At 34.8% G+C, this 22,779-nt stretch overlaps 1 protein-coding gene and 1 long non-coding RNA gene across 32 annotated transcripts in view; one reads left to right on the plus strand and one right to left on the minus strand.

The window, feature by feature from the left end:
- NRXN1 (neurexin 1) overlaps positions 1-22,779 on the minus strand; it is a 712,085-nt gene that overhangs the window by 364,160 nt on the left and 325,146 nt on the right. For all 31 annotated transcript variants that reach the window (XM_035320187.1, XM_035320183.1, XM_035320178.1 and 28 more), the window contains 3 exons: positions 20,970-21,351; positions 20,259-20,449; positions 4,536-4,709 (listed from right to left, as the gene is read on the minus strand). In XM_035320187.1, the coding sequence (XP_035176078.1) occupies positions 4,536-4,709; positions 20,259-20,449; positions 20,970-21,351 (747 nt within the window). The remainder of the gene's footprint in view (positions 1-4,535; positions 4,710-20,258; positions 20,450-20,969; positions 21,352-22,779) is intronic.
- The window catches only part of LOC118163522, an 18,802-nt gene continuing 4,156 nt past the window's right edge, over positions 8,134-22,779 (plus strand). Inside the window, exons 1-2 of the long non-coding RNA XR_004749093.1 lie at positions 8,134-8,145; positions 11,146-11,151. This is a non-coding gene — a long non-coding RNA (uncharacterized LOC118163522). The remainder of the gene's footprint in view (positions 8,146-11,145; positions 11,152-22,779) is intronic.

Below are 22,779 nucleotides of genomic sequence, written 5' to 3' on the forward strand. Positions count from 1 at the left end.
CAGAATAAAGTGCATGCTGCTGTTAAAGAGAGAAAGAAATGCCATATAATGCAAACAAATTAATGCTAATAGCCATAAATCTTCAGGCAAGCCAAAATAAGAAAGCAGTAATTTGCCAGTATTTTACTACAAATATAATGGTTAATTGAGCTGATGACATGTAATGAAGGAAAATTAAAAGCTTTTTTTTTTTTTTTTTCTTTTTTTTTTCCCTCCTTGGATAGATATGAATGCATTAGCAGAATAAATGCATGGCTGAATCCTGACTAGCCATTTGTCATTTTCAGATACACTGAATTCAACAATAATTAGCACTGTCATCCTCTCTGGTCTTTCCGTGTCTAGCCCTTTCTTCATGAATGGTGAATGAAAACTGAAATATAGATCACAAAATACTGATTTCTGTATGCTCACACACACATTTCACACTGACTGTTGACATTACAATGAAAAATTTGGTTCTGCGATTATAAAATACTCCTACATTGTTTTGGGGAAGATACATCTATATCCATTTGAAACTCCTACTTCCAGTTACAGATGATAAGGCAAAACTGTCCCAAAGATCATATAAATCTCCTAAATCATTCTGGAGAGAGATATCCACTTAACCCTTCTTTCATATTACAGATTCTTCAAATATCTCAGTGTGGGGTTTTCATTTGATTTGGCATTATTTTAGAAAAATCCAAATCTATGTGGCTTAAGTCAGTTCAATGGCCACTTGCTTTAAATGAGGCCCTGCTTGAGCACACCAGTGAACCAGGACTTGAACAGTCACCACTGTGATTAAGAACAGAGGACAGCATATGCTGCATTGCTTTTCAGGCAAAACTATTAACTTTGTTTTATTTTTCTCCTATTCAAATAACAATATCCATAACACAGTGACTGCAGTATGCAGTTGTAAGATGGTGACTTCCCTTTCTTAGGAGTTTTGAGCCCAGAAGTTTAAACATTTGGGCATTACATCACCCTTTCCTGAGCTGGGGATTAGAATGACAGAATCCCATAGCTGACAAGACACTTGCATTTTTTTCTCACCAGATTCTGCTACTCAGAAACTTTACAAAGATGAAGTGAAAATATCTGTAGGTGTTTAAATGTTATATATTCATGCATTTATTTACACTTTAGTTATGCAATGTTAAGTTTCCTCATCATTGCAAAAGTAGAGCAAAAGTCACAAGGACTTAAAAGTATAAATCTGCAGGACCCTGTAGACACATTAAAAGTGCATGTTAAAATACATATATATGGAAAAAATACAGATAGGATCTTGGTAAAAAGTGGGGTATCCTCCTTTTTAAAAATGGTTTTCTTAGCATTTTTGGTTTACTTGTAGTGGTCTTTATTCAAAAATTGCCATCGTGACTGTTTTTTTTTGTTTGTTTGTTTTTAATTATAGGAAGCCTTAAAAAAAAGAATGGAAAAGGACATTTTAATGTTTATGGTACTATAATATTTATCATAACAGGTTTATATATTCATATACGTATTACAGAACTAAACTATTTAGTAAATATTTTAATACACTCTCCTCAAGCACTCACCTTTTGATTCATATTCTATTTAAACATTCTAATTTATTCAGTCTTCACCGCAGACTTTTTAATTGACTGAATTTGGTTTCTCATTTACATTTGTCTAATGTGAGGGCTTACAAGCTATACATATTACACTAAAAATATTATTTTAGGTAGCGTGTATAATCCTTTTCTATTTCTTTTCCACTAGCAAGAATCTTCATATATGTTAAGAACTACCCTGAAACCTTTAACATTTCATTTAAGACATAATATATGTGCACACACATGCAATCTGGGCATTATTTTCCCAATATATTAAAACCGTTCTTTTATAATTCAGTATTTTCTATAATTCTGCTTTACTTAAAGTGTAAAGAACAGTGGAGCTGATTACAGGAAAACAAGGCTGACAAAGCCTGGCTCTGGGGTTTACTGTTAACAATTCAAAGAGCTAGTTAGCATATTTATATTTCTAGTTGTTGGTTTCTATCTATTCTAGCCATTGAAAATGTGTCAACAAGGTGAATCCAGCCACATTTAAATTACATTCAACGCTCAGTGACAGAGAACAGATATATGTCTGTCTGTGGCTGAAATTTTGAAATGTAAGCCTTACAACTTGCCACCGCAACCCTGTGTGTGGGCCTGCAAAAAGTATCCCAAAGAAAGAATTTTTACCATGCATTTATGTTAGTAAAGTTATTGACAAATATGTCTTTTAGGAACAATGCCCTAAAATTAATTAGTAGTACATCATGGCATCAAGCTTGACAGAAGAGAGATAAAGACCTTTTAGCACCTTTTTTTTTTTTTTTTTTTTTTTTTCCTCCCAAATGGAGAGGTGTGGAATTCAATCTGTTACACGTCTGAAGAACATCAAATTTAAACGTCTCACTTCTCAGTCTGAAGTATTAACAAAGTGCGCCCTGTCTATGGCATGGGGGTTGGAGTTAGATGATTTTTAATCCAAGCCATTCTACGATTTTATGATTCTATGACATTATACCCACCAGTACAGTCAGCTGTCTCTTGGATTGAGAGTGAAGGCAACTAATGTTTTTTGTTTTGAATTTACTTCTGCTAGTATGTGTGCTGAGATCTTTGGACTCAACAATTCAGGACTTACAGACTACACATCCCGTTGTTGCGTGAGATGCAAAAGTGCTCAGTTCTAAGGATGGAGATAGTCTTGTATGTACACAGCAGCAGAACTCTTGAGGCACATAACAGATTCCTAGGAGACAGCTAAATTTGCAAGTGACTTTAATAGTATTTTAGGTGTCAGAATATTTTTTATATATCTGATCCACGGTCTTCAGACAAGAGACCAACACATGGGTCAGACAGGGGAAGACATGAAGTAAATGAGTAAGGTGGAAGGGTTGCAAGTTGCAGCTTGCAAGATTTAAACAGAAAGATTGAAAGGGATTGAAGATTGAAGCATTGATTCACTCAATGCTATTGAAGATTTCTTTCTGTGGGCAAAACAAAAACTTTTGACAGGGCAGATCTCTGAGAGGCAGTTGGCACATCTCGTTTAACCATTCTGCTTGTATCAGATAATTTTGGTGTCGAAAAAAGCTGACTCTCCACCAAAGAGAACAATATTTGTACTGACTTTATTAAACGCTTGGTAGCTTTATTAAATTCACTGATAGCTGAGTTGTGCCACTGGTTTAAAAGGTGAGCTTGCATTCTAGGCCTGTGGCAATATTTCTTTGAGCTACATAAAATTCATTTAGAAAATCACATTATTTCAAAAGAAGCTATGAAATGCATAATGGAATTAAAGTGTACTTTGACTCTTTAAAGGGATGGTATGGGCATGGAACTTACATCATTCAGAAAATAGAATCTAATTTTCCAAAATCAGTGCAAACTAATTTATACATATTTTTCAATTCCTGATAAAAATACAGACACTAAAGATACAGAAAAATAACTTATGAAATTTGCATATATCTATGTTCTATCAATAGAATTTATACTGGTAATGAAGGTAATAAATAAAGAATGAACAAGTTCCATCTTTACAAAATAACTGTAGGGACAGTAGAAGAAAAGATAAAATTTATCTGCCAGAAAGTTTTGTCTGGTAAAGCTTGAGGAAATCTCCCCCAGCTCTGTTTGGATAGTCTAAAATGTCTGCTTACAAACTTAATCAACTTGACATAAAAAAACCATCAAGATTCTAAACTGAAATTCCACTACGTAATTTATACATTTTCTGTCCAGAGAAGAGTGGCACCCAAGAGAGGGGAAAACATGTAAAAATGAACAGACCCACAAAATTCAGAATTATGTGAACAAAATACATATGTGGAGACAGAGAATTGATTTAAATTATTTCATAAAGCAAAGTAAAATAATGTGGGATTAAAAGACAAGATGAAAAGTTGATTGATAGATTGATACCCCTAATTTACAAATACACCTCTTCTAATTTTGTCCTGACTTAGATTCCACAATAGTTCAGTTGTGTCAAAATGTGAGATAAAACATATCTGACTGTTACTGACTTCGGATAGGAAGATTCATGACAATGCAGATCTCAAGGTTAAGCATACATAGAGAAGGTAGATTGATCTTCAAGAGTATCATATATTAGCCTTGAATTAATAAACACAAAAGGTCTGCTTTACAAGTGTCTTTATAAAGAACTCCATTAAAGCTAAATGTTATTATTTCTATAATTGATTAAAATACATTGTAAGTAAATAAAATACATGAAAAATATCTAGCCACTGGAAAGGGATGGAACCTACATTTAACATTTAAGAGGTTATTCCTGCTCTAGGATCAGTCTGTGCTGTGGGACAGGTATAGATTTGTCTCCGTAATACTAACAGAAACACAATCTTTATATAAGAAAGGGTAAAACAGGGTAAATTACAAGCAAGTAAGATATAAGACTTTCCATGTGCATAGTGTACATATCAACAAAACTCAGGAGGGTTAGCACAATACTTGCACAATGATATAAAAAGATAGCAGCATATTCAGTACCTTCACACCCTCTTTCTATTTGCCCGTTGCAGAAGAGAGCATCTGAGATTAGATCAGGCAGCCGTCCATTCAAGTCAACTGATGCAAGACACCCTTGAAATCCCTCTTTTGCATGCACCAGCTTTGGCAAGGACTTATACATTTCTTTGGCCACTCCTCCAATATATAAGTCACCTGTTAAGCAGAAATAAGAATTAGTTTTAGGAAAAAAAAAAAAAAGAAAAAAGAAAAAAGAAAAAAAACAAGCTGTAGAATCTTTGACCTGCACAATCTTCAAAAAACACTCTTCAACTTTTTTTCTGAGATCTCTATAAACTTTCAGAAGTTGTAGTACTTGTTCCCTCCTTTCTTCAAGATAATTTAATTCAGCAGTTTTCTGGATACTGTGAAAGCTACCTGTATACTTCATATTTGTATGACTTGTAAGTAAGACATGTTGTAAGACATGTTTTCTATGTGCCAACTGTCATATGCAGGAAACACTGATCTGTTTCACAGCTGAGGATTTAGTCACAGAATCTCCTAGAAATGTGTTTAGCACTGACACATGTTGCATGCATATTCAGGCAAACTGACCCCAGATCATCCTGATTATGGATCCAGAACACTCTAAGTGTTCTTAAGGCAATAAGTGGAACACTGAGATTGACCTAAGGCACCTATATCCATAACTCTTCATTTAAACACAGGCCAACAAAAGCAGATTTAGAGACACATCTGAGGAGAAACTTAGGAATACCATTCTTAAGCAGCAAAATGACTGATCCTCCCCTCCTAAATTAGTACCCTGTATTAGTCATATGGGATCAGGGGTGCTTAGATGCCTTTAAAATGGCAGTCTGCACACTGAGGATTTTATTGCCAAAAATACTTCTGATGGCTAACATATAAACCACTCTTCGTTGAACCTCAGGCAACTTAGGGCTGCAAGCTGGTGCTTTCCTTCCTTTGAGTAATTCATAGTTCTGACACTTACTTTGAATGGACATAACTATAACTTTTAAACAGAGGAGGGGACATTTTTTTTGTTTTGAAACAATTTATTCTGTGCCTTTCTTCAACATATTTTGCATCTCTGGTGGGCAGAACACTGATCCTCTACTTTTCAGGCCAACATAACTATGGTTTCCAACATCTTGCATGAATTTACTGTCCCATTCTCTTATCTCCTAAATCAGAAAAAGCAGCTCTCTTCAAGATTGGTGGGAGTGCTCTGAGCATGCCTATAGGCAAGCCTCGTTAGATAGACAGGAAAAGGACAATATGAGCTTCTGAGAAGCGTTGAACCAGTTGAAGGAAGGTTCTTATAGGAGCATCCAACTCTCAAGCATCAACTAGGGACAAAACTCTTCCTCTATCTATGTATTAAATTGTCACCAATCAGGATTTGCATAAATTTTCAACAGACTATCTGAATACACATTATTGTCCACATTGTGCTTTCCAGCAAGCCCCCCAGTCTGCATGATTTTGGAGCCTAGGATACAGGATGTACCAAAGGTACTGAGTCACCTCAAATGTAAAATTATTCATTTTCAATATTGTTCTTTTCCAATACATTTACTGAGATTGGTAGGCAGATGTTATAGCAAAAGGATGTAGTATGTCCTAGCTATCATCATTACCCCATGTAGCTAATTTTAATCTCCCTCTTATCAGTATAAACTGCAGTCACACCTTTTCCTGGTTCTCCCAGCATACTCCTTTGTTGGCAAGGGAGTGCTCTTCAGGGAAGTTTGTAATGGCTTACATGTTGCATGCAAGGAACAGGCCTGAATCAAACAAATGCTATCAGACTGTGAAAAAAATTTAGTCACTGCATACCAGCCCTACAACTCAACTGTATTTGAATTAGTGGAGCCAAAAAGCTTAGGAATATGCATATTATTAATCTCATAACATATCCAACAAAAAATCTCAGCAATTGTTATGGCATAATATACTAAGAAACCTCAAGCTTTCCCCTTTCACATAGATTATATGAAAAATAAGATATTGCCTTCCTCTAGAGCTTTAAGGTATAGCATAAATCTCAGAAACATGGTATTAGGCATAAAAGACTAATATATGTTGATCCATATGTTCCCACAAATGGGACGTAATTCATTCACAGTAAAAAAAAAAAAAAAAAAAAAAAAAAAAACAGTATTTTTCAACCATCTGTACTGGAAACAAGGTAAAATTTCTTGCCCCATCACAAAGTTTTGTTTTGTTTTGTTTTGTTTTTTTTTTTTAAAAAAAATCTTTTCCTCAGGTGAAGCATTTAGAAAGTAATCCCTCACAGGTTTCCTGAAGTTCTGTTTTTTTCAGTCATTTTGAACTCTGAATATAGAGATAATTCATCTCAACTGATTGCAATAGACTAAAAAGAAGGAAATTCCAGATAACAATATAAAGAAATTCATACCTATGCTGAAAGGGGCAGATTTTTTCTACTTGAAGTATGTGCAATCTTTTTCTAAAGCTCTCAACACGTATACTGTCCAAACATTTTTATTCTTTGATCAATTAAACCTTTAAAACTGCAGATTTTCAAATTGATCCCCTGCTCATTCCTAAAATACTTCCCTCCAGCATATTGAGATTGATATATACAGTAATATAGCAATTGTCACTTTTGATGAGAATAAAAAAGTTCTGCCACTGTGGCAGCACATGAAGATAAACTCAGAATATTCATTCTTGAAAATATAACAGTGGAATATTATCAACTAGGTATCATATGCACAGCATGACACATTATTATAGAACCATAGAATGACAGTCATAGAATGGTTTGGATTGGAAGGGAGTGTTATGATCATTTAGTTCCAATCCCCCTGCCATGGGTGGGGACACCTTCCAGTAGACCAGGTTGCTCAAAGCCCCATCCAACCCAGCCTTGAACACTTCCAGGGATGGGATATCCAAGAATTCTCTGGGCAACCTGTACCAGTGCCTCACCACCCTCCTAATAAAGAATTTCTTCCTTTTATCTATTCTACATTTACCTTCTTTTGGTTTAAAGCCATTGTCCCATGTCCTAATAATACATGCTTTGATAAAGGGTCCCTCTCCATCTTTCTTGTAGGACCTCTTTAGATACTGGGAGGTCAATATAAGGGTATAAGGCCTCTTCTCCAGACACAACAACCCCCACTTTCTCATCCTGTCTTCAAAGGTTCTTGAGGCCTCTGATCATCCTTGTGGCCCTCCTCTGGACTTGTTGTGTGTTAGAACAAGTCCACATAGATGTGGATAACACAGAGATGTGTTATCTATGTCCTTCTTGTGCTGGGAGCCCCAGAGTTGAACAGCACTCTAGGTGGTGTCTCATGAGAGCAAAGGGGAAGAATCACCTCCCTCGACCTGCTGTTCATGCTTTTTTTTTATTGCAGCCTAGAACATGATTGGCTTTTGGGGCCGCAACACACTTTGCAGGCTCATGTTGGCTTCTCATCAACTAACATCCCCAGGTCCTCCTCTTTAGGGCTGCTCTCAATCCATTCTCCACACACTCTGTATTTGTATTTGGGATTGCCCTGATCCAGGTACAGGAACCTTGCACTTGTCCTTTTTAAACTTCATAGAACCTTCCTGTTTTCTGTGTGCCTTGGCACAGTTTCCGTGAGTATCTGCTCTGTTATCTTGCCAGGCACAGATGTGAGACCGACTGGTCTGTAGTTCCCCAGGTCTTCCCTTTTTCGCTTTTGAAAAATGAGGGTTATGTTTCCCCTCTTCCAGTCAATGGGAACCTCACCAGACTGCCACAACTTCAGACTTCTTACAGTTCCTTAAGACTCCTGATACTTAGAACTGATCATTACATAGCATTAAAGATAAAGTTTCCACAAAACCAGACATTTTCTGGGTAATACTTTAACTTTGTTGATGTTCAAAAATAACTTGAATTCTGCTTTCACATTAGCTGATGTACTTCCTATATGTAGCATATAGGAAACAGCCACAGTGACTATTGGATTTCAACCCCTAACAGTATATACAAGTATCTCTTACGGCTACAGGCTGCAGCTTGCCTAGATTTAATATTAAGTGTGGTTAGAGTTTGCTACTGAAAGTATAAAAAATACTTTCTTAAAACTTTATTAAGGGGTATGCTCTGGAAATATAACTCAACAGTTGTTTTAATATATATATATATATATATCTTGGCAATTTTTCCTATCAGCCATCACAAAATAAATATTTTGCATAGCTACTTTTATTTCAGTAAATAATTTAACACTAAGAATTTGTGTTCTTCACATTGAAGAATTCACTTCCTACAAAACTCAACACATCAAAAATTCAGGCGAGATAGAATGCCAAAAAAATATTATAAGTGAAAATGTTTGTCTATTAAACATGCATTAACAGAAGAATAAGATAATAGAAAGATAAAGCTCATCCCTGCTTTCACTGTAAGAGTTCAGAGGAATCAACACAGTATGATACAAATTTTCAGGTTTTCCGCTCTTATTCACTTCTTCTGTAGTGCAGCTTTACTTCTGGAGATGTCACACTTTGAGTGATTAATTCAGGATTCAGGATTAATCTCTTGTGTATCTATGCACCTTCATGAATGTAAATTAATATATAAAGCAAGATACCACAGTTCATTAAACCAATAGTATGAGATTATTACTTCACACTACTAAAGCTATCTGCAGCCTAAAACCAATACTATTCCAAGGCTAATATACTGATAATAGGTGACTATTATAGACCTATATATCACCTATTTTCAGACAATACAGTATTGCAAGAGTTGAGCACAACAGAAAATGCAATTCTATTTCTTTTCTTTTATTTTTCAATAGATGACCAGCACATATAGAGAGGAATATACTTGTGTATTTATTACTACAGTGTTAACCATAGTTTTTGGAACTAAAATTTAAGTATTAACTTTTGTGCATATTTTCTTCTGAAATCTTCTGCAATTTTTAATTGCATTCCCGAATAAGGCTTTTTTTTTTTTTCATAACTTTCCTGACTTTCATTCATTTATAAAGGAAAATAGCCAATTCATATAAAATATGTTAACTGACATAAAGAAAGATGGTGAAGAAAAGGGCGAGGGAGTGGAATGCACCAGAAGTTCCTTCTGATCTTTGGAGAAGCTTCAGATTTGCTGGAGTATCTTCAAACTTTATTTGAGAACAGATAGTTACTCTTTAATTCCCACAACTCTTCTTATTTATCCTAGGAGTCATTACCCTTTTATCTAGAAAGGGAAGATCATTTCCTCTCTTCATTTTTTCTAAGGACAAAAATAAACCCTATGCTACGGTGTTTCTCACTGGTTTGTATATTGTGTGCCAGAGGAATCACCTGGAAGGTAAAACGCTCAGAACTGCATATACAAACCATGATAATAATAGTGCTGGTCGGTTATATTGTAAGCTGAGAAGAGTTCAGTGGGCTTTATCTATCTATTTATCTATCTATCTATCTATCTACCTATCTATCTATCTAATCTATTTTTACAGGTAATGCTGAACCTCATTGATACCTACAGGGGATTTCCTATTGACACATCTCTCTTTTCTCATTTGGAGATGATTTTTGCATTGAGGAATATGTGACATTAACGAATATGTGACATTAACAGAGAAGCAATTTAGTAGTTAATAAATGAACCCAGGTTGTCAATGTAGTCATTATTGGATTCACAGTTATGAAAAAAAAAAAAAAAAAATCTTTTTGTATTCTTTTCTTTGTATTCTTCTGTAATAACTCTTTTTTTTTTTTTAATCACAAGTATCTACATTTCTTCAGAATAAGATCTTTGCTAATGCTAAAATAAAGAAATGTAAAATAAAAATGGAAGATGCTGTTCTAGATATTTATTTTCTGAATAAGTAACAGAAGTAACATTATCTGGCAGTACTGAGATTGCTGACAGGTCACTCCATAAACTTTTCTTCTTTTCCGAGTTGTGTCCCAACCCAAGAATTCTTACAGGAAATGTCCTGATGGGCAAAACCAATTTGTTTAATTTAAGGACTACCATCACCTTGCAGCAATAGTAGAAAGGGAATTAGCCACATGGCACTTATAAATCCAACGCTCTCCAAAAGTGGACTTGCTCTCTCTTCTTGTACACTTGTATTCGACTGTACTTCCAGCCATTCTCTTCATTTCTTTTCTTTCATTATAAAAGTTTTTCTGTCTTGTTTTTCTTGTCATTGTACAAAATCACTGTAATTTCTAGGAACAAGAGTGCTTCTGCACTGTACTAGAAAGTGATAGTCCTGGCATAACATGTTGGATTCTGAAAGCACAACATGCATCTCTGACATTCCTTTATATGACATACAAAAATACAAAAGAGTATCTGGCTGTGGTAAGGCTGAAGTGTCAGGCAAGCTTTTCTCTAAATATGCTATTTCAAAATGATCAAGCTTGTAACAGCTTCTTCCCTGAGGCAGGCAAAGAGGATTGAAGATTGTAAAGACTGAGAAATACTAAAGGGAAAGCATAATCTCAAAAGAAAAAAGTACTTGCTTTCTTCAAGTTCTGCACAAAGCAGATGATCTGGTGTTACAAGATAATTAAAATTGCTTTGTAGTGCCTTCTTTAGTTGCACAATTAATTACCACATGGGTGTAAATAGAAGAAGACCTAGCTTATGGTATTTTTGAGTCAGCTGAAAGGTGAAAGTAAATCACTCTCACACAATCTGAATACACACTGATTTAAACACAATAAAGAGGTAACATCTCAATTTTGAATCAATAGATGTTGTCTCAAATGCAAATGCCAGATAGGTACCTAGATTCCAGATGCCTTTGAGAGTCAATGACATATAGGATCCTATTTGTCTTTAATTGCCTTCTCCCCCCTCTGACATACAAAAAAGGACTGAAATGGACTATCAAACACTGTCTAAAGGCTTGGAGCACTATGAATGCCAGAGCTGGAAAGCCAGGTTCAACAGTCTTGGTGTGAATTAGGACAAAGATGAGGACCTCAGGCCTTGCACAGAATAAATGCATATTCTAAACAGCAGATGAGTGGTGATTCAAGTCTCTCATCACTTTCATTTTTGATCACTAAGTGTTCACTTTTTGTTATATATTAAAAAAAAAAAAAGTTTTAAAAATTTAAACAAGTTGATGAACTATAACTGTTCTTTTACGAATAAATAAAAAAGCCTGCTGTGATCATAACCCAAGTTATAAACTGAAGGGACAGTTGACAAAGACTTAGATGATACATCCACACAGCTTCTTCAGCACATACACTCCAGCATATGGCTTTTCAAATCTCCCTTTACAGTAGAGAATATGCACTTGCTGCATATTCACAAGACTGGTGCTAGAACCAAGCATTACTGAATTTTGTCTACTACCTGCAAGGCATTTAAGGAAGACATAAACATGTAAACTTAGTGCTTTATGTCTACTTATTCACTCATCGAGTCCATTCAGTATTGATTTGTGGTTGAATTCATTTTCTTTTGATGTGCTTTTTGTTTGTTTGTTTGTTTTGTTTGTATGTGGGTTTTTTTGTTTGTTTTTGAAGAAAAGTGGACTTTTCAAATATTTTTCCTCAAGGAATCATGAATTCTAACACTTCCAGACTCTCTTTCATCAAAGAAGGGAAAGAGTGGCTAGTTTACTAGTCCAGGTTTTCCTGAGTTACTTGTCCTTTCAAATGCTCTGGGCAAGAGGTAGTTGTATGAAGTGACAGGTGGTTCCTTCTGTCTTCCACATTCCCTGTACTGATAACCAAGCAAGGCAAAGGTAAGAAAATAATTTATGGATTAGGAAGTTTCTCCTTCAGGAAGGAAAACAGAAACTGATCTTTTCAGCCCAATTCTACATTGCCTTCAGCATCTTTTCTGAATACCTTGTTAAAGGTATTAAAAAAAAAAAAAAATGAAAAGAAGAAAAGAAAAGAAAAAAGAAAAGAAAAGAAAAGAAAGGAAAAGAAAAGAAAAGAAAAGAAAAGAAAAGAAAAGAAAAGAAAAGAAAAGAAAAGAAAAGAAAAGAAAAGAAAAGAAAAGAAAAAAGAAAAAAGAAAACAAAATAAAAATAAAAAGGAAAAGGAAAAGAAAAGAAAAGAAATCACAGGCACTGAAATGCTAACAATGTTTTTTTGTTTGTTTGTTTGTTTGTATGTTTTCAGTCATCCCTGTTGTCATATAGGACATACTGTAGTTATCTGTCTAGAGAATTGAACTTTGAAAATATTTCCTTCCTTGGCTGCTATCATTTATTCTTTTACCCATTGTAGTACTGGTCCGCAATCCACACGGAAGAAAAGACAATGAAGACTAAGACAGATGATTAAGAAAGACTTTGCAGAGTTGATAGGTGCAGCAAGAAAAATTTCTCTAGTTACTAATTTCTATAGCAGTCCACACTGGAGATAGACCTGATGCTTTACCTTTCTCCAAGTCTCCTAATCCCATCATGCAGTTCATATATCTGCATCTAAGATTTTCCACAATTGGTATGATTATGCACCTGTCTAGAAAGTTCGCCTCATGCTGTTGCTATGTTGCACACTATTTTATATATGTCAGGCTCTGCCTGATGTGCACTTCTGCAATTCACCTCCTAGTGCTCAGTTTTCACTCCTATTACGCTTTTTGGTTCTATTTAATTTAGTTCAATCCTTATGCAAACATGCCAGATTTAAAAAAAAAAAAAAGAGGCAAGTAAAGCTATACAACAGAGAAAGGGGTGGAGGTGGAGGGTGAGGGCAACAACAACATCCTTAGCAGATGAATTTTTGATAGACAAAAGCAGATCCACAAAAGCTATATGATTATGTCTGAACATTTCCCCAATTTTTTCCATGTTAAAAATCCACCATTTCCCTAGAAGGCATCACCCCCTTTCTCAAATTACATGTAATCTTAAACACAAAACAGTTACACAAAAACATTTTGCATTTTCTCAACAGTAACAATTCTGATTCCCAGTCACTTTATTTCTCTTTGTCCCAACCTCCACCCTCCCACTCCTTTTCTCCTTTTTTTTTTTTTTTTTTTTTTTTTAATTTTTCAAAATATTAGATGGAAGGCACTGGGACTGAAGAAAAGATTGAACAGATTTAAAACTGAAACAGTCTGCTTGTCCAATGGACTGTGAGGAAAGTTGGTGATGCATGTGAAATAGTAAATAATTAAATCTAATTGCCCTATAAATGTGCGTGGTAATCCATCTCCCACAGAACTGATGCTATATCAATTACATCATATATGAGGGGGATGGTTGCGGTAGAAAGGTAAGGCTTTCAAGCACATCAAATGTCCTTCATTTCTTTCCTGTTCTGACCATTTTTGTATATTAAATGCATCTGAAAAATAGACAGAATCTAATGAGGTGGGGATTTCCATGCCATAGTGTATTGGGATTTCCCTTCCTACAGTTATCTTTCTGAAATCATTTATTCACTCTCTATTTCAATAGCCAACACATGCTGTTAGGCAGAGTTTGTTTTCAAAATAGTGAAGAATTCTTCTTTCCAACAGGTAACCTGGACCTCAGGGATCAGCAGCATCTACAAAACTCTTCCCTTAGCTATTACTTCAGGCAAGATTCTCCACATAAAGCTACAAGGAAGCCAACAGAGGTTAAATATGGTCTCATTTTGAAGGTAGGCCTGCAGAGGTACATATTTTATATTATATTACCATTCTCTTGATCCAGACAATTACCTCCAGTCTCTGAGGATATTGCATGAGGCAATTTTTTTTATTATTATTTTTTTTTCCCCAACAATGGTCAGAATTCCAAAATTTATGGGGACTCTATCATTCCTATGGTAGCATATTCTGAACACAAGTTTTGGGAATGGAGGATGCTAGGATTCAACAAATGTGCCCCAGAGAGATCCAGTATAGTACCTGTGAATGCAGCTGGGGGACAGACAAAATTATCATCTTATCTGAGTTGAGAACATGATCTGATTACAACTTGCAGATAACAAAGGTGTCTTCCCACTTTTGTCAGTGGGATGTACTTAAGATAAATATCTAGATTTTTTAGCATGTTTTATGTATGTTTCCTATATTAGCCTTAGTGTAACTTTTACTTCATATTCCAGAAGGGCTTGAAAGAAACTCCACTACCACCTATGGTAATTATGTTCATGCTGAACAGCTGTAGGAACATAGGCAAATCTCTCTATATATGTTTCTAAGAAACAGGAAGAAGTGGCAGAAAGCAAAATGTTTCTCTCACCATGGGGTGACCTGAGAGACTACTGCAATGTTTTTGACCTCACAGAACTCATCATAAACACCAGAGTATTTTTATTATTATTATTATTATTTAAATTATTTATTTAATCCAGAAGTACTGCATTAGGTTTTTAATTTATTCCAATTTCTTGGAAATTTGGATACAATTTCTGCAAGTTTAGAATTGTCAAAATTATTTACAAAGCCTGGTAGAGGGCATAGCTGTTTTGAAGCAATATATGACAAGTTCCAAAGAAAGGCAGACAAAGGAATTTTCATTTGCAAGTTGTCCAATTACCTATTGTTAATCTGTCTGTATATATTTGCAACACAGGAAGTCTAAAAGAACAGCTCTCAGTTTTAAGTTACATATTTTTCCCTCTGTACAGAGGCTGCTTTCTCAAACTATCAGGAAGACGGCAACTATATTCACTGTTGTCCACTCCAACAAGTCACATTAGGAAGATCTATTTACTGGTGACATTATTTGGTATTTTGTATTTGATACAGAATGTTTTTCTACATGAGGAGATCACAGCCCACTGGCAAGGTCATTACAATTAACTCATGCATGCTTATTTGAGAAACTTAAGCATTAGTATTAGTTCATTTCTTCATTTAAACAAATTTGGGCTTATATATAAAATATTTTTCTTTTTTTCTTTTTTTCTTTTTTTAATAAAGCTTTGTTTCTTAGTTAATAAAAATATGAAGAACCATTGCCATTGAGAGACGCCTTGTAATACACAAAGGAACATAAAATGCAGCAACAGTACGAATGGACTTAATATAAAACAATAGGGACAAATATTACCTAAAATTGAAATTATTTCAAATTCCATCACTGGAACAAGAATCCTGCTTTATGATCAAGACTAATTTAGCTCAGTTTTGCATGGCTTGAATAACTTACTTTGACAGGCAAATGAAACATCAAATGAATTAAATCACTATTATCAATCATCAATGCATAAGCTAGCTTAATAGATCTATTGATAATTTAGAAAATTACATAAAAAGTTTTTAAGGATGAATTGACTGCTGAGTCTTTACACATGTGGAAATATAATTCAGTGTGTTTATGAAACTACTGTGTTTATACCAGAAATTAATGTGATTACGTTCCTTTGAGAGGCTTCAGAACAGGCTGTTTTTATATTACGGGACAGAAGGTCAAACGAAAAGGCAAGTTTGTATAGCAATACCAGCCATATCTCACAAAGGCATAGGGGAAACTGGAGGCCAGTGAAGGGCTACAGAAGTAAAACAGACAACAATAGATCTAGACAGGATTTTTAAATATAGGGATTTTTACATATAAAGAAGTTGATTTTGACTTAGGCAGTAATATGACTAGCATTTTTGGGGGGGGATACAGTGATATAGAAGCACAGGAATAACATATTGTTTAAAATGGATGCTAGAAAAAAATGACATTTGGGAAAACCATGTGAAAGAGAATAACAAAGTGTGAAAAGTTGGAAGTATGGATGCCAGTTCAGAAAAGCAGGCCTTAAAAATATATAAAATGCTGTTCAGGCAGTAAAAATCAAAACAAAACTGTAGAGTTGGGAAGGAATTTTCTGTGATGGTAATTTTTATTTTAAAAGAAAATACAGATAGCCCCAAATCTGACTCCAGATGACTGCAGTTCATCCTGAATGACACAGCATAGCAAAAATGTTTGGAATAGGATGCGATACAGATGTACTGAAACTACAAATTTCCTAGAAAAGTGTGGAATGTTTTACCTTTTCATCCAAATTTATAAACAAATGAAATGTTAAAATATCTGAATTTTCTCTGGGATAGTCATTCTGGGTGAATTTCTGTAGTTTTGTTTGTTCATTTGTTTGCTTGTTAGCTTTGTTTGTTTCTGTGTTTGCAATTTAAATGAAGTGTGTGAAAAGTTACTATCTCAAAATCGTGCCTGTATGCATAGGAGAGAAGCAAAATGAAGATTAAACCCTAGTAGGTAAGGGTATACAAAGTAATGCTTGAGGATGTTCCTCCTTCTCTTTGAAAGCAGCTTGTGTGTCTTCAAGTATTTATCAAAAAAAAAAAAAAAAAGCCAAAACTTCAATCTCCCACACCACAGCAAGAAAGTGTAGAGGCAGAAGAGACAGTACAGATTTTGTAATACCTACATAGCCTGAATGAAGGAGATGACTTTTATTTGGCAATAGTGAGGAACAAGAACATGAGTCAAATTCCACCTTCACTTGCTTTTTTTTTTTTTTTTTTTTTTTTTTTTTTCCCCTTTCAAGCTAATTAGACTGTAACAGCACAACATCAAAGTACAGAGAGGAGAATTTCCTTCACCCAACAGTTTTATTCTGTGAAGATCTTGAATTATAGCCAAACTAACTGGTTAAGCTATACTGAAAGCACAACAGGTAAACTGCTGATGAAATACATAAAAGCAAATTTGCTGTGTACGTGCATGTTGGCAAGCTTGAACTGCATTGCCTTTCCTGTTAAATCTCATTTGTCTTCATGGGTTATCTGCTGGAACTGCACCTGAGTACATTTTGCTAATTTTCTCTGCTCAGAAAAACAACACGGTTCTTGGAATCCAAACACAGAACTATTTTCACTCAGTTATTTGTCTCTAATTTATCATTTATCTATCAAATAACTGCAATAATTAAGCTGGAGAATGTAGTGCATGTGTTTCCACAAGTCCTCAAGAACAGTCCACTGAAATTGTGTCAGCTATTCTGAAGGAAACACATCTCTGTAATAACTGACTGTATGTTAGATAGCCAAATTGCTCACCCAGAAAGAAATGTCTAGTGGAAATTTTCTCACATGCTTTTAAGACAACTGTCTGCTTTCCCAGACAACTGGCATCCTGTGCAAGCTCTACAACACAATCTGTCTTTGCATTGAATTCACTGTGTATATATATATATATATATATATAAAGGCATATATGTGATTATTCTTTCCAGGTTTATCTTGGATTTCAGCATTTGAAATCTGGTAACTTTCCAATTACTGAGGAAGGCTGCAGATATTCTGTATTGTCTGTACACATTTATATTTTTTGTATTTCACCTAATACTAGCTCTAGTTAAAGAGAATGATTGATATCACTAGCAGGAAGTATAGTTTCATTATTTTTTTTTTGTTGCTGCTGCTCAAATAATACAGGACAATGGATTAACAATGGATTAACTATACCAACCCTTGTTGGTATAGTTAAGTGTATGGGGTAAGTGTTTACAGCACAACAGAGATAAGAAAAAAATGACATAAAATAGAAAAAAAAAAAAAAGAAAAAAAAAGAAAAAGCTACAGGAAAGCATTTCAACTGAATACAAAAGAAGAAGAAACAATAATGAAAGGTAATTTTTTCTCCTTTCTAGCCTGCTGGCTAAAATGCATGTTTGAACTCCCTCCAGAAAAACAACCAAAGTTCTCATGATAAATGCTGTGACATATTTAAAGAAGCTGACTGCGCAAAATATAGAATACATTTAAAAAGTAAAATGAAACATACCACTATAAAAAGACAGAGGTTGAGGACCTATGTATGCTAGCCTAGTTTGAGGAAGACGCTTACTATATATCTCTGTTTGAAAATGTCAGGTTTGTTATTCTTTTACTAGCCATATTTCCTGGGTGGTGAATTACAGAAAATCAGTATCTAATACAATTCACCTTCCTCACTTCAATTCTCAATGTGTTTTTTCATGCTCTTCATTTTTTTGTTTTGTTTTGTTTTGTTTTTCAACTGGAATTCAAGGTTAGAAAATGCACCAGCTATGAATACAGCTTTACTTCAAAAGGGTAAAGCAAAAGTAGAACTTTCAAAGTGAAGAAAACAAAGGAATGTTAGATTTTGTAGGTTATCCTAGCTGGTGAGCTGGCTCTGTGACGGCAAGGCACAAAGCAGCACATTTAGTGATATAACAGTGCCCTCTAGTGTCTTTATTAAGCACATTGTACATAACTTCATTAAGCACATTGTATGTAACTTTTAAGCAAAGCAGAGCAACACACCACACAACATTCAGTTTGGAAAGGATGTAGAATAAAATGGCTGTGGTAACATACTTATCAGTTCTAATTGGGATTATTTTTTCCACTCATGTCTAATTAATATACTGAAAAAAAGACAGTGCATTTGTATAAACAGAAACCGTACTTAATGTTGCAAAAAATGGGGAAAAAATAAGGCAAACACTTTCTCTAAAATATCAAAAAATTCTCTGAAGTATCACACTGCTTCAAGAAATATGACTGTGTTTACAGGAAGGCAAAAATGAGAAAGGACATGGCACAATTTTCAAGTACAATTTTGAGAATGGAGCATGAGCCATCCAAAAAGCTTTAATTTATAAACCAAGCATTTCTGATAAAAAGGCTCTTACTGAAGACTATGACATATCAAGATACACTTTTCCTAACAATCTTAATAGCACTTTCAAGTGAAGCAAACATGTAAAATATCAAAAAATCCAGAATAATTACTAAGGTTAGTTCATTATCTGTGACTCAGAGGTAGATAAAAGAAAATTCAGCAAGAAACAAGCTCTTGATGGAATATTAATGTCTACTTTGAACATCCCAGCTTTTGAAATATTAAATTTTCTTTGACTGTTAGAAAATTTAGGTTTTCCTAACAAGAACTTTTATAAAGCATGTTAAAATATATGATTTTTTTTTCATGTGACCAGAATGTATTTTCTTATGTTTGATTAAATAGGCAGTGTTTAAAAAGTATATTTACACATCATTTCAAAATTATATTTACTCTGACGGAAATCAGCTCTTCAGAAGCCCATCCTGACAATTAACTACTATTGCTTGTATATGAGTTTGGTTTATCAAAATAGATCTTTAGAATCTATCTGGACCTATAAAATGTCGCTTTAGATCTACAAAACACTTTATCACACTCTGCAACTGAAATTACGATAGATGTTTAAGTGAGTATATGTATATAGTATATAGATTAAGACACAGAGCAACTTGTATTTATAACTGACAGTTTCATTAGAGGACTGCCACATAAGATTGTTTTATATATCACATATTTTATTATATAAAAATACTGCATCATATTTATTTTCCTAATAAAAGGTAAGTTTTGTGTGGAATAATTAACAGTGGGAACCAGGACAAAATATTCCCCAAACCTCTTACACAGATATCATCAATTCTCCAAAGCCTTTTTAGTTATATTATACAGCTTGGGCTGTGGTTTCTGCATGCGACTTACATAACTTATGTTCACATAAAGTCTAGCCTTCTTTGTAAGGTTTTTATTCCCTCTTTATTCCCTCCATCATCTTTTGGTATGTTATTTGTCCACTCTGTGTTTTTACAATTTTCTACATTTAAAGTTGTACCTAACTGTGCAGAACTACTACTGAATTGGCATTGTCAGGCTAACAAAATCTCATCTTGTGTGAAAATACAAATTATTTTCAAATTTCATATTTCATCTGGTATTGCAATACATGCATGACTTGTTCAGCTTATCATTCTGTAATGATACTTACTGTAGTTTATACTGGAATTACTGTACTTACTTTTCAGATCTAAATTTCTGGCTCCTGCTGTGCTCTGTGTTGTGATTTTCGTGTCAATTTTTACAGTGTGGAGATTGTTGGTATCCCGTGATATCATCACATTATGCCACTGGTTGTCATTCAGAGGTTTATTAGAACTTCCTTTGATGAGATTTGCACCATTTCCCAAGTCAAACACATAGTGTAAATAGCTAGGAAAAGAGAAAAAAAAAATGGGTTTCCTTTTCTTTACGTATCAAGGGGGCACTAATTAATTAATCAATCTTATATTTTCTATTTCCTTGTACTTCTCAATAGTACTGGTAAAACAGGAAGATAACACAATGTCATCTGGGCAAGCAACCTTAATTCAGAGAAATCACTGTTCATTTACAGGAATTGAGATGAACTCCCAAGTTTCTGGAAAATGATGAGAATTCCTTTTACCAACATGTACAAACATACATACATAGAGAACAAGGGGAAGACTATCATCTAATGCTTCTTTGGGGTAAACATTATAGAAGTTATGCATATTATTTAATTTCATATTTTTTCAGGCATCTATCTTTATCTGAAAGAAAAACTCATATGAAGTTTAACATGAGGAAACACTCATCCATCAGATATACCCAGTCAAAAAAAGATTTGTATCCTAAATTTTCCCTTGTCTTTCTCCTGACTGTGTATTTTGTCCAGACTATTTTTGTCATTAAGGTTATCCATACATACCCTTTTACTAATTCAACCACAATGAAATCATTTCCATCACCGCTGTTATAAAGTATCAATCCATCCAGAGAGGTTGTTTTGAACTGGAAAAAAAGGTGCATAGAGGTATATGCTTGTAGCGTGGCCAATGCAACATAACTTGCTTTTGTTTTAAAGGTTACAGGGTCTGCTATGATGTTTCTGAACCCAAATCTTGCATTTAGCTCACAATAATCGATGTCTCCATTTTTACATAAGTCAATGTATGCCATGCCATTAAATGTAAGGCTCTGCAGATGCCCAATGAAATTAGAAGGCACAGAAGACAGGTAGCGCCGTTCAGTTATTATTCCTGTTTCTATGTTGTGGAATTCCAGACGTGTGTGATCACCAGCCATTTGACCTTCAAACAGTAACAAGAAAATACACGTTAGCATATGAAATGGGAAGTCAAAAAACGCATCACATAATTCAGCGTCTGCAAAAATTTCACACTTTTCAGAATGTTCAGGCTAATCCTTGACTCTGAAGAAGATTTTTCTAAATTCATTCAAACTACTGTTAAACATCTGTGAATCTTCCCCACCAAGTTTGTTATGTTTGGATAAACCAACAGCAAGCTTTCTAAACTGAAGAACAATACCACTGTATATACAACTGCCAATAAAACTCTACACTTTGGCTACAGTTAATCAGATATTTGATTTTACTATAAACAAGAGCAATTAACACAACATTAAGCATACAAGGATCTAATTTTTCACAGAATAGTATAAGAGTCAGAGGGGTGTTTCTCCATGTGTTTTACTTAAAAGGGCATGATCTGGCATGAAGAAGGAAGGATTCTTGTTTAAACAGTCCTGAAATACCCTGTCCTGCAAGGGTGGGTAGAAACTTCCATGAAAGCCTTTTATCATGGGGACAAACCATAGGTGAATGCAGTCACAACCCAAGAGATGAACAAAGCTGAAAGCCTGCAGTAAGGGATATGCCAGTGTCTTTTGCAATCCTGAAAACAGCAAGGGATTTGATTACATCAGGGAGAACACAAGCAAGCCTGACAACTACACTCGGGTCCTTCTTTGTTGTGCATAGCCAAAAGTCTAAAATTTGCTGACTGTATAGCTAGCCTGAAGAAAAGCATCAGTGTTGCCAGGGCACACTGGGTACAGTTCGGTATTTAAGCTAGTTATTAAATAACTTATCCAGCAGACCAAAATTTTGTCCACTGGAGAGCTACCTTTTCTAACAGAACTTTTTTTTTTTTTTTTTTCCTCCATGCTCATTTTAAAGAAGCAGGACAGTACAAGGAAAATTCATCATCACTTTGTCTGATTCATCATCACAGGTCTGATGAAAAAAATCCTTTTATTATAAATCAATTTTACATCTTACTCTACCTTTTATAAAGCAAGGGCTAGATTTACCTGTTCCTGGTGTTTTGTGGCTCTCATGTAGTACAAAGAGGGTTAACAGCAAGCTGGAACAAATACTGGCATAAAGCTGCTTTATAATGTTCTTTCAGTTGCAGTGCAAAATGTTGAAGGCCAGGTTCCCTCTGTTCTTTCCTGAATGTACTACTTCAAGAAGAGGGTGTGAGCTCTGACTTGGGCTGGATATGCCTGCAGCAGGCTCAGACTTTCATAGCTTTTAGAAGCAACTGTCTGTGTATATGTGCATGAACAGGACAACTATTAGGACAAGATGAATATACTTGAATATGTCACTTTTGCCCAGTGACATGGAGTCACAAACTGGTTCAGTCACAGGAATACACATATCACTAAAGTATACAGTGATGTATCTTAATACCTATCAGAACTCCCCCCCC

Source organism: Oxyura jamaicensis, chromosome 3 (genome assembly GCF_011077185.1).
Source record: "Oxyura jamaicensis isolate SHBP4307 breed ruddy duck chromosome 3, BPBGC_Ojam_1.0, whole genome shotgun sequence".
Classification (NCBI taxonomy): domain Eukaryota; kingdom Metazoa; phylum Chordata; class Aves; order Anseriformes; family Anatidae; genus Oxyura; species Oxyura jamaicensis.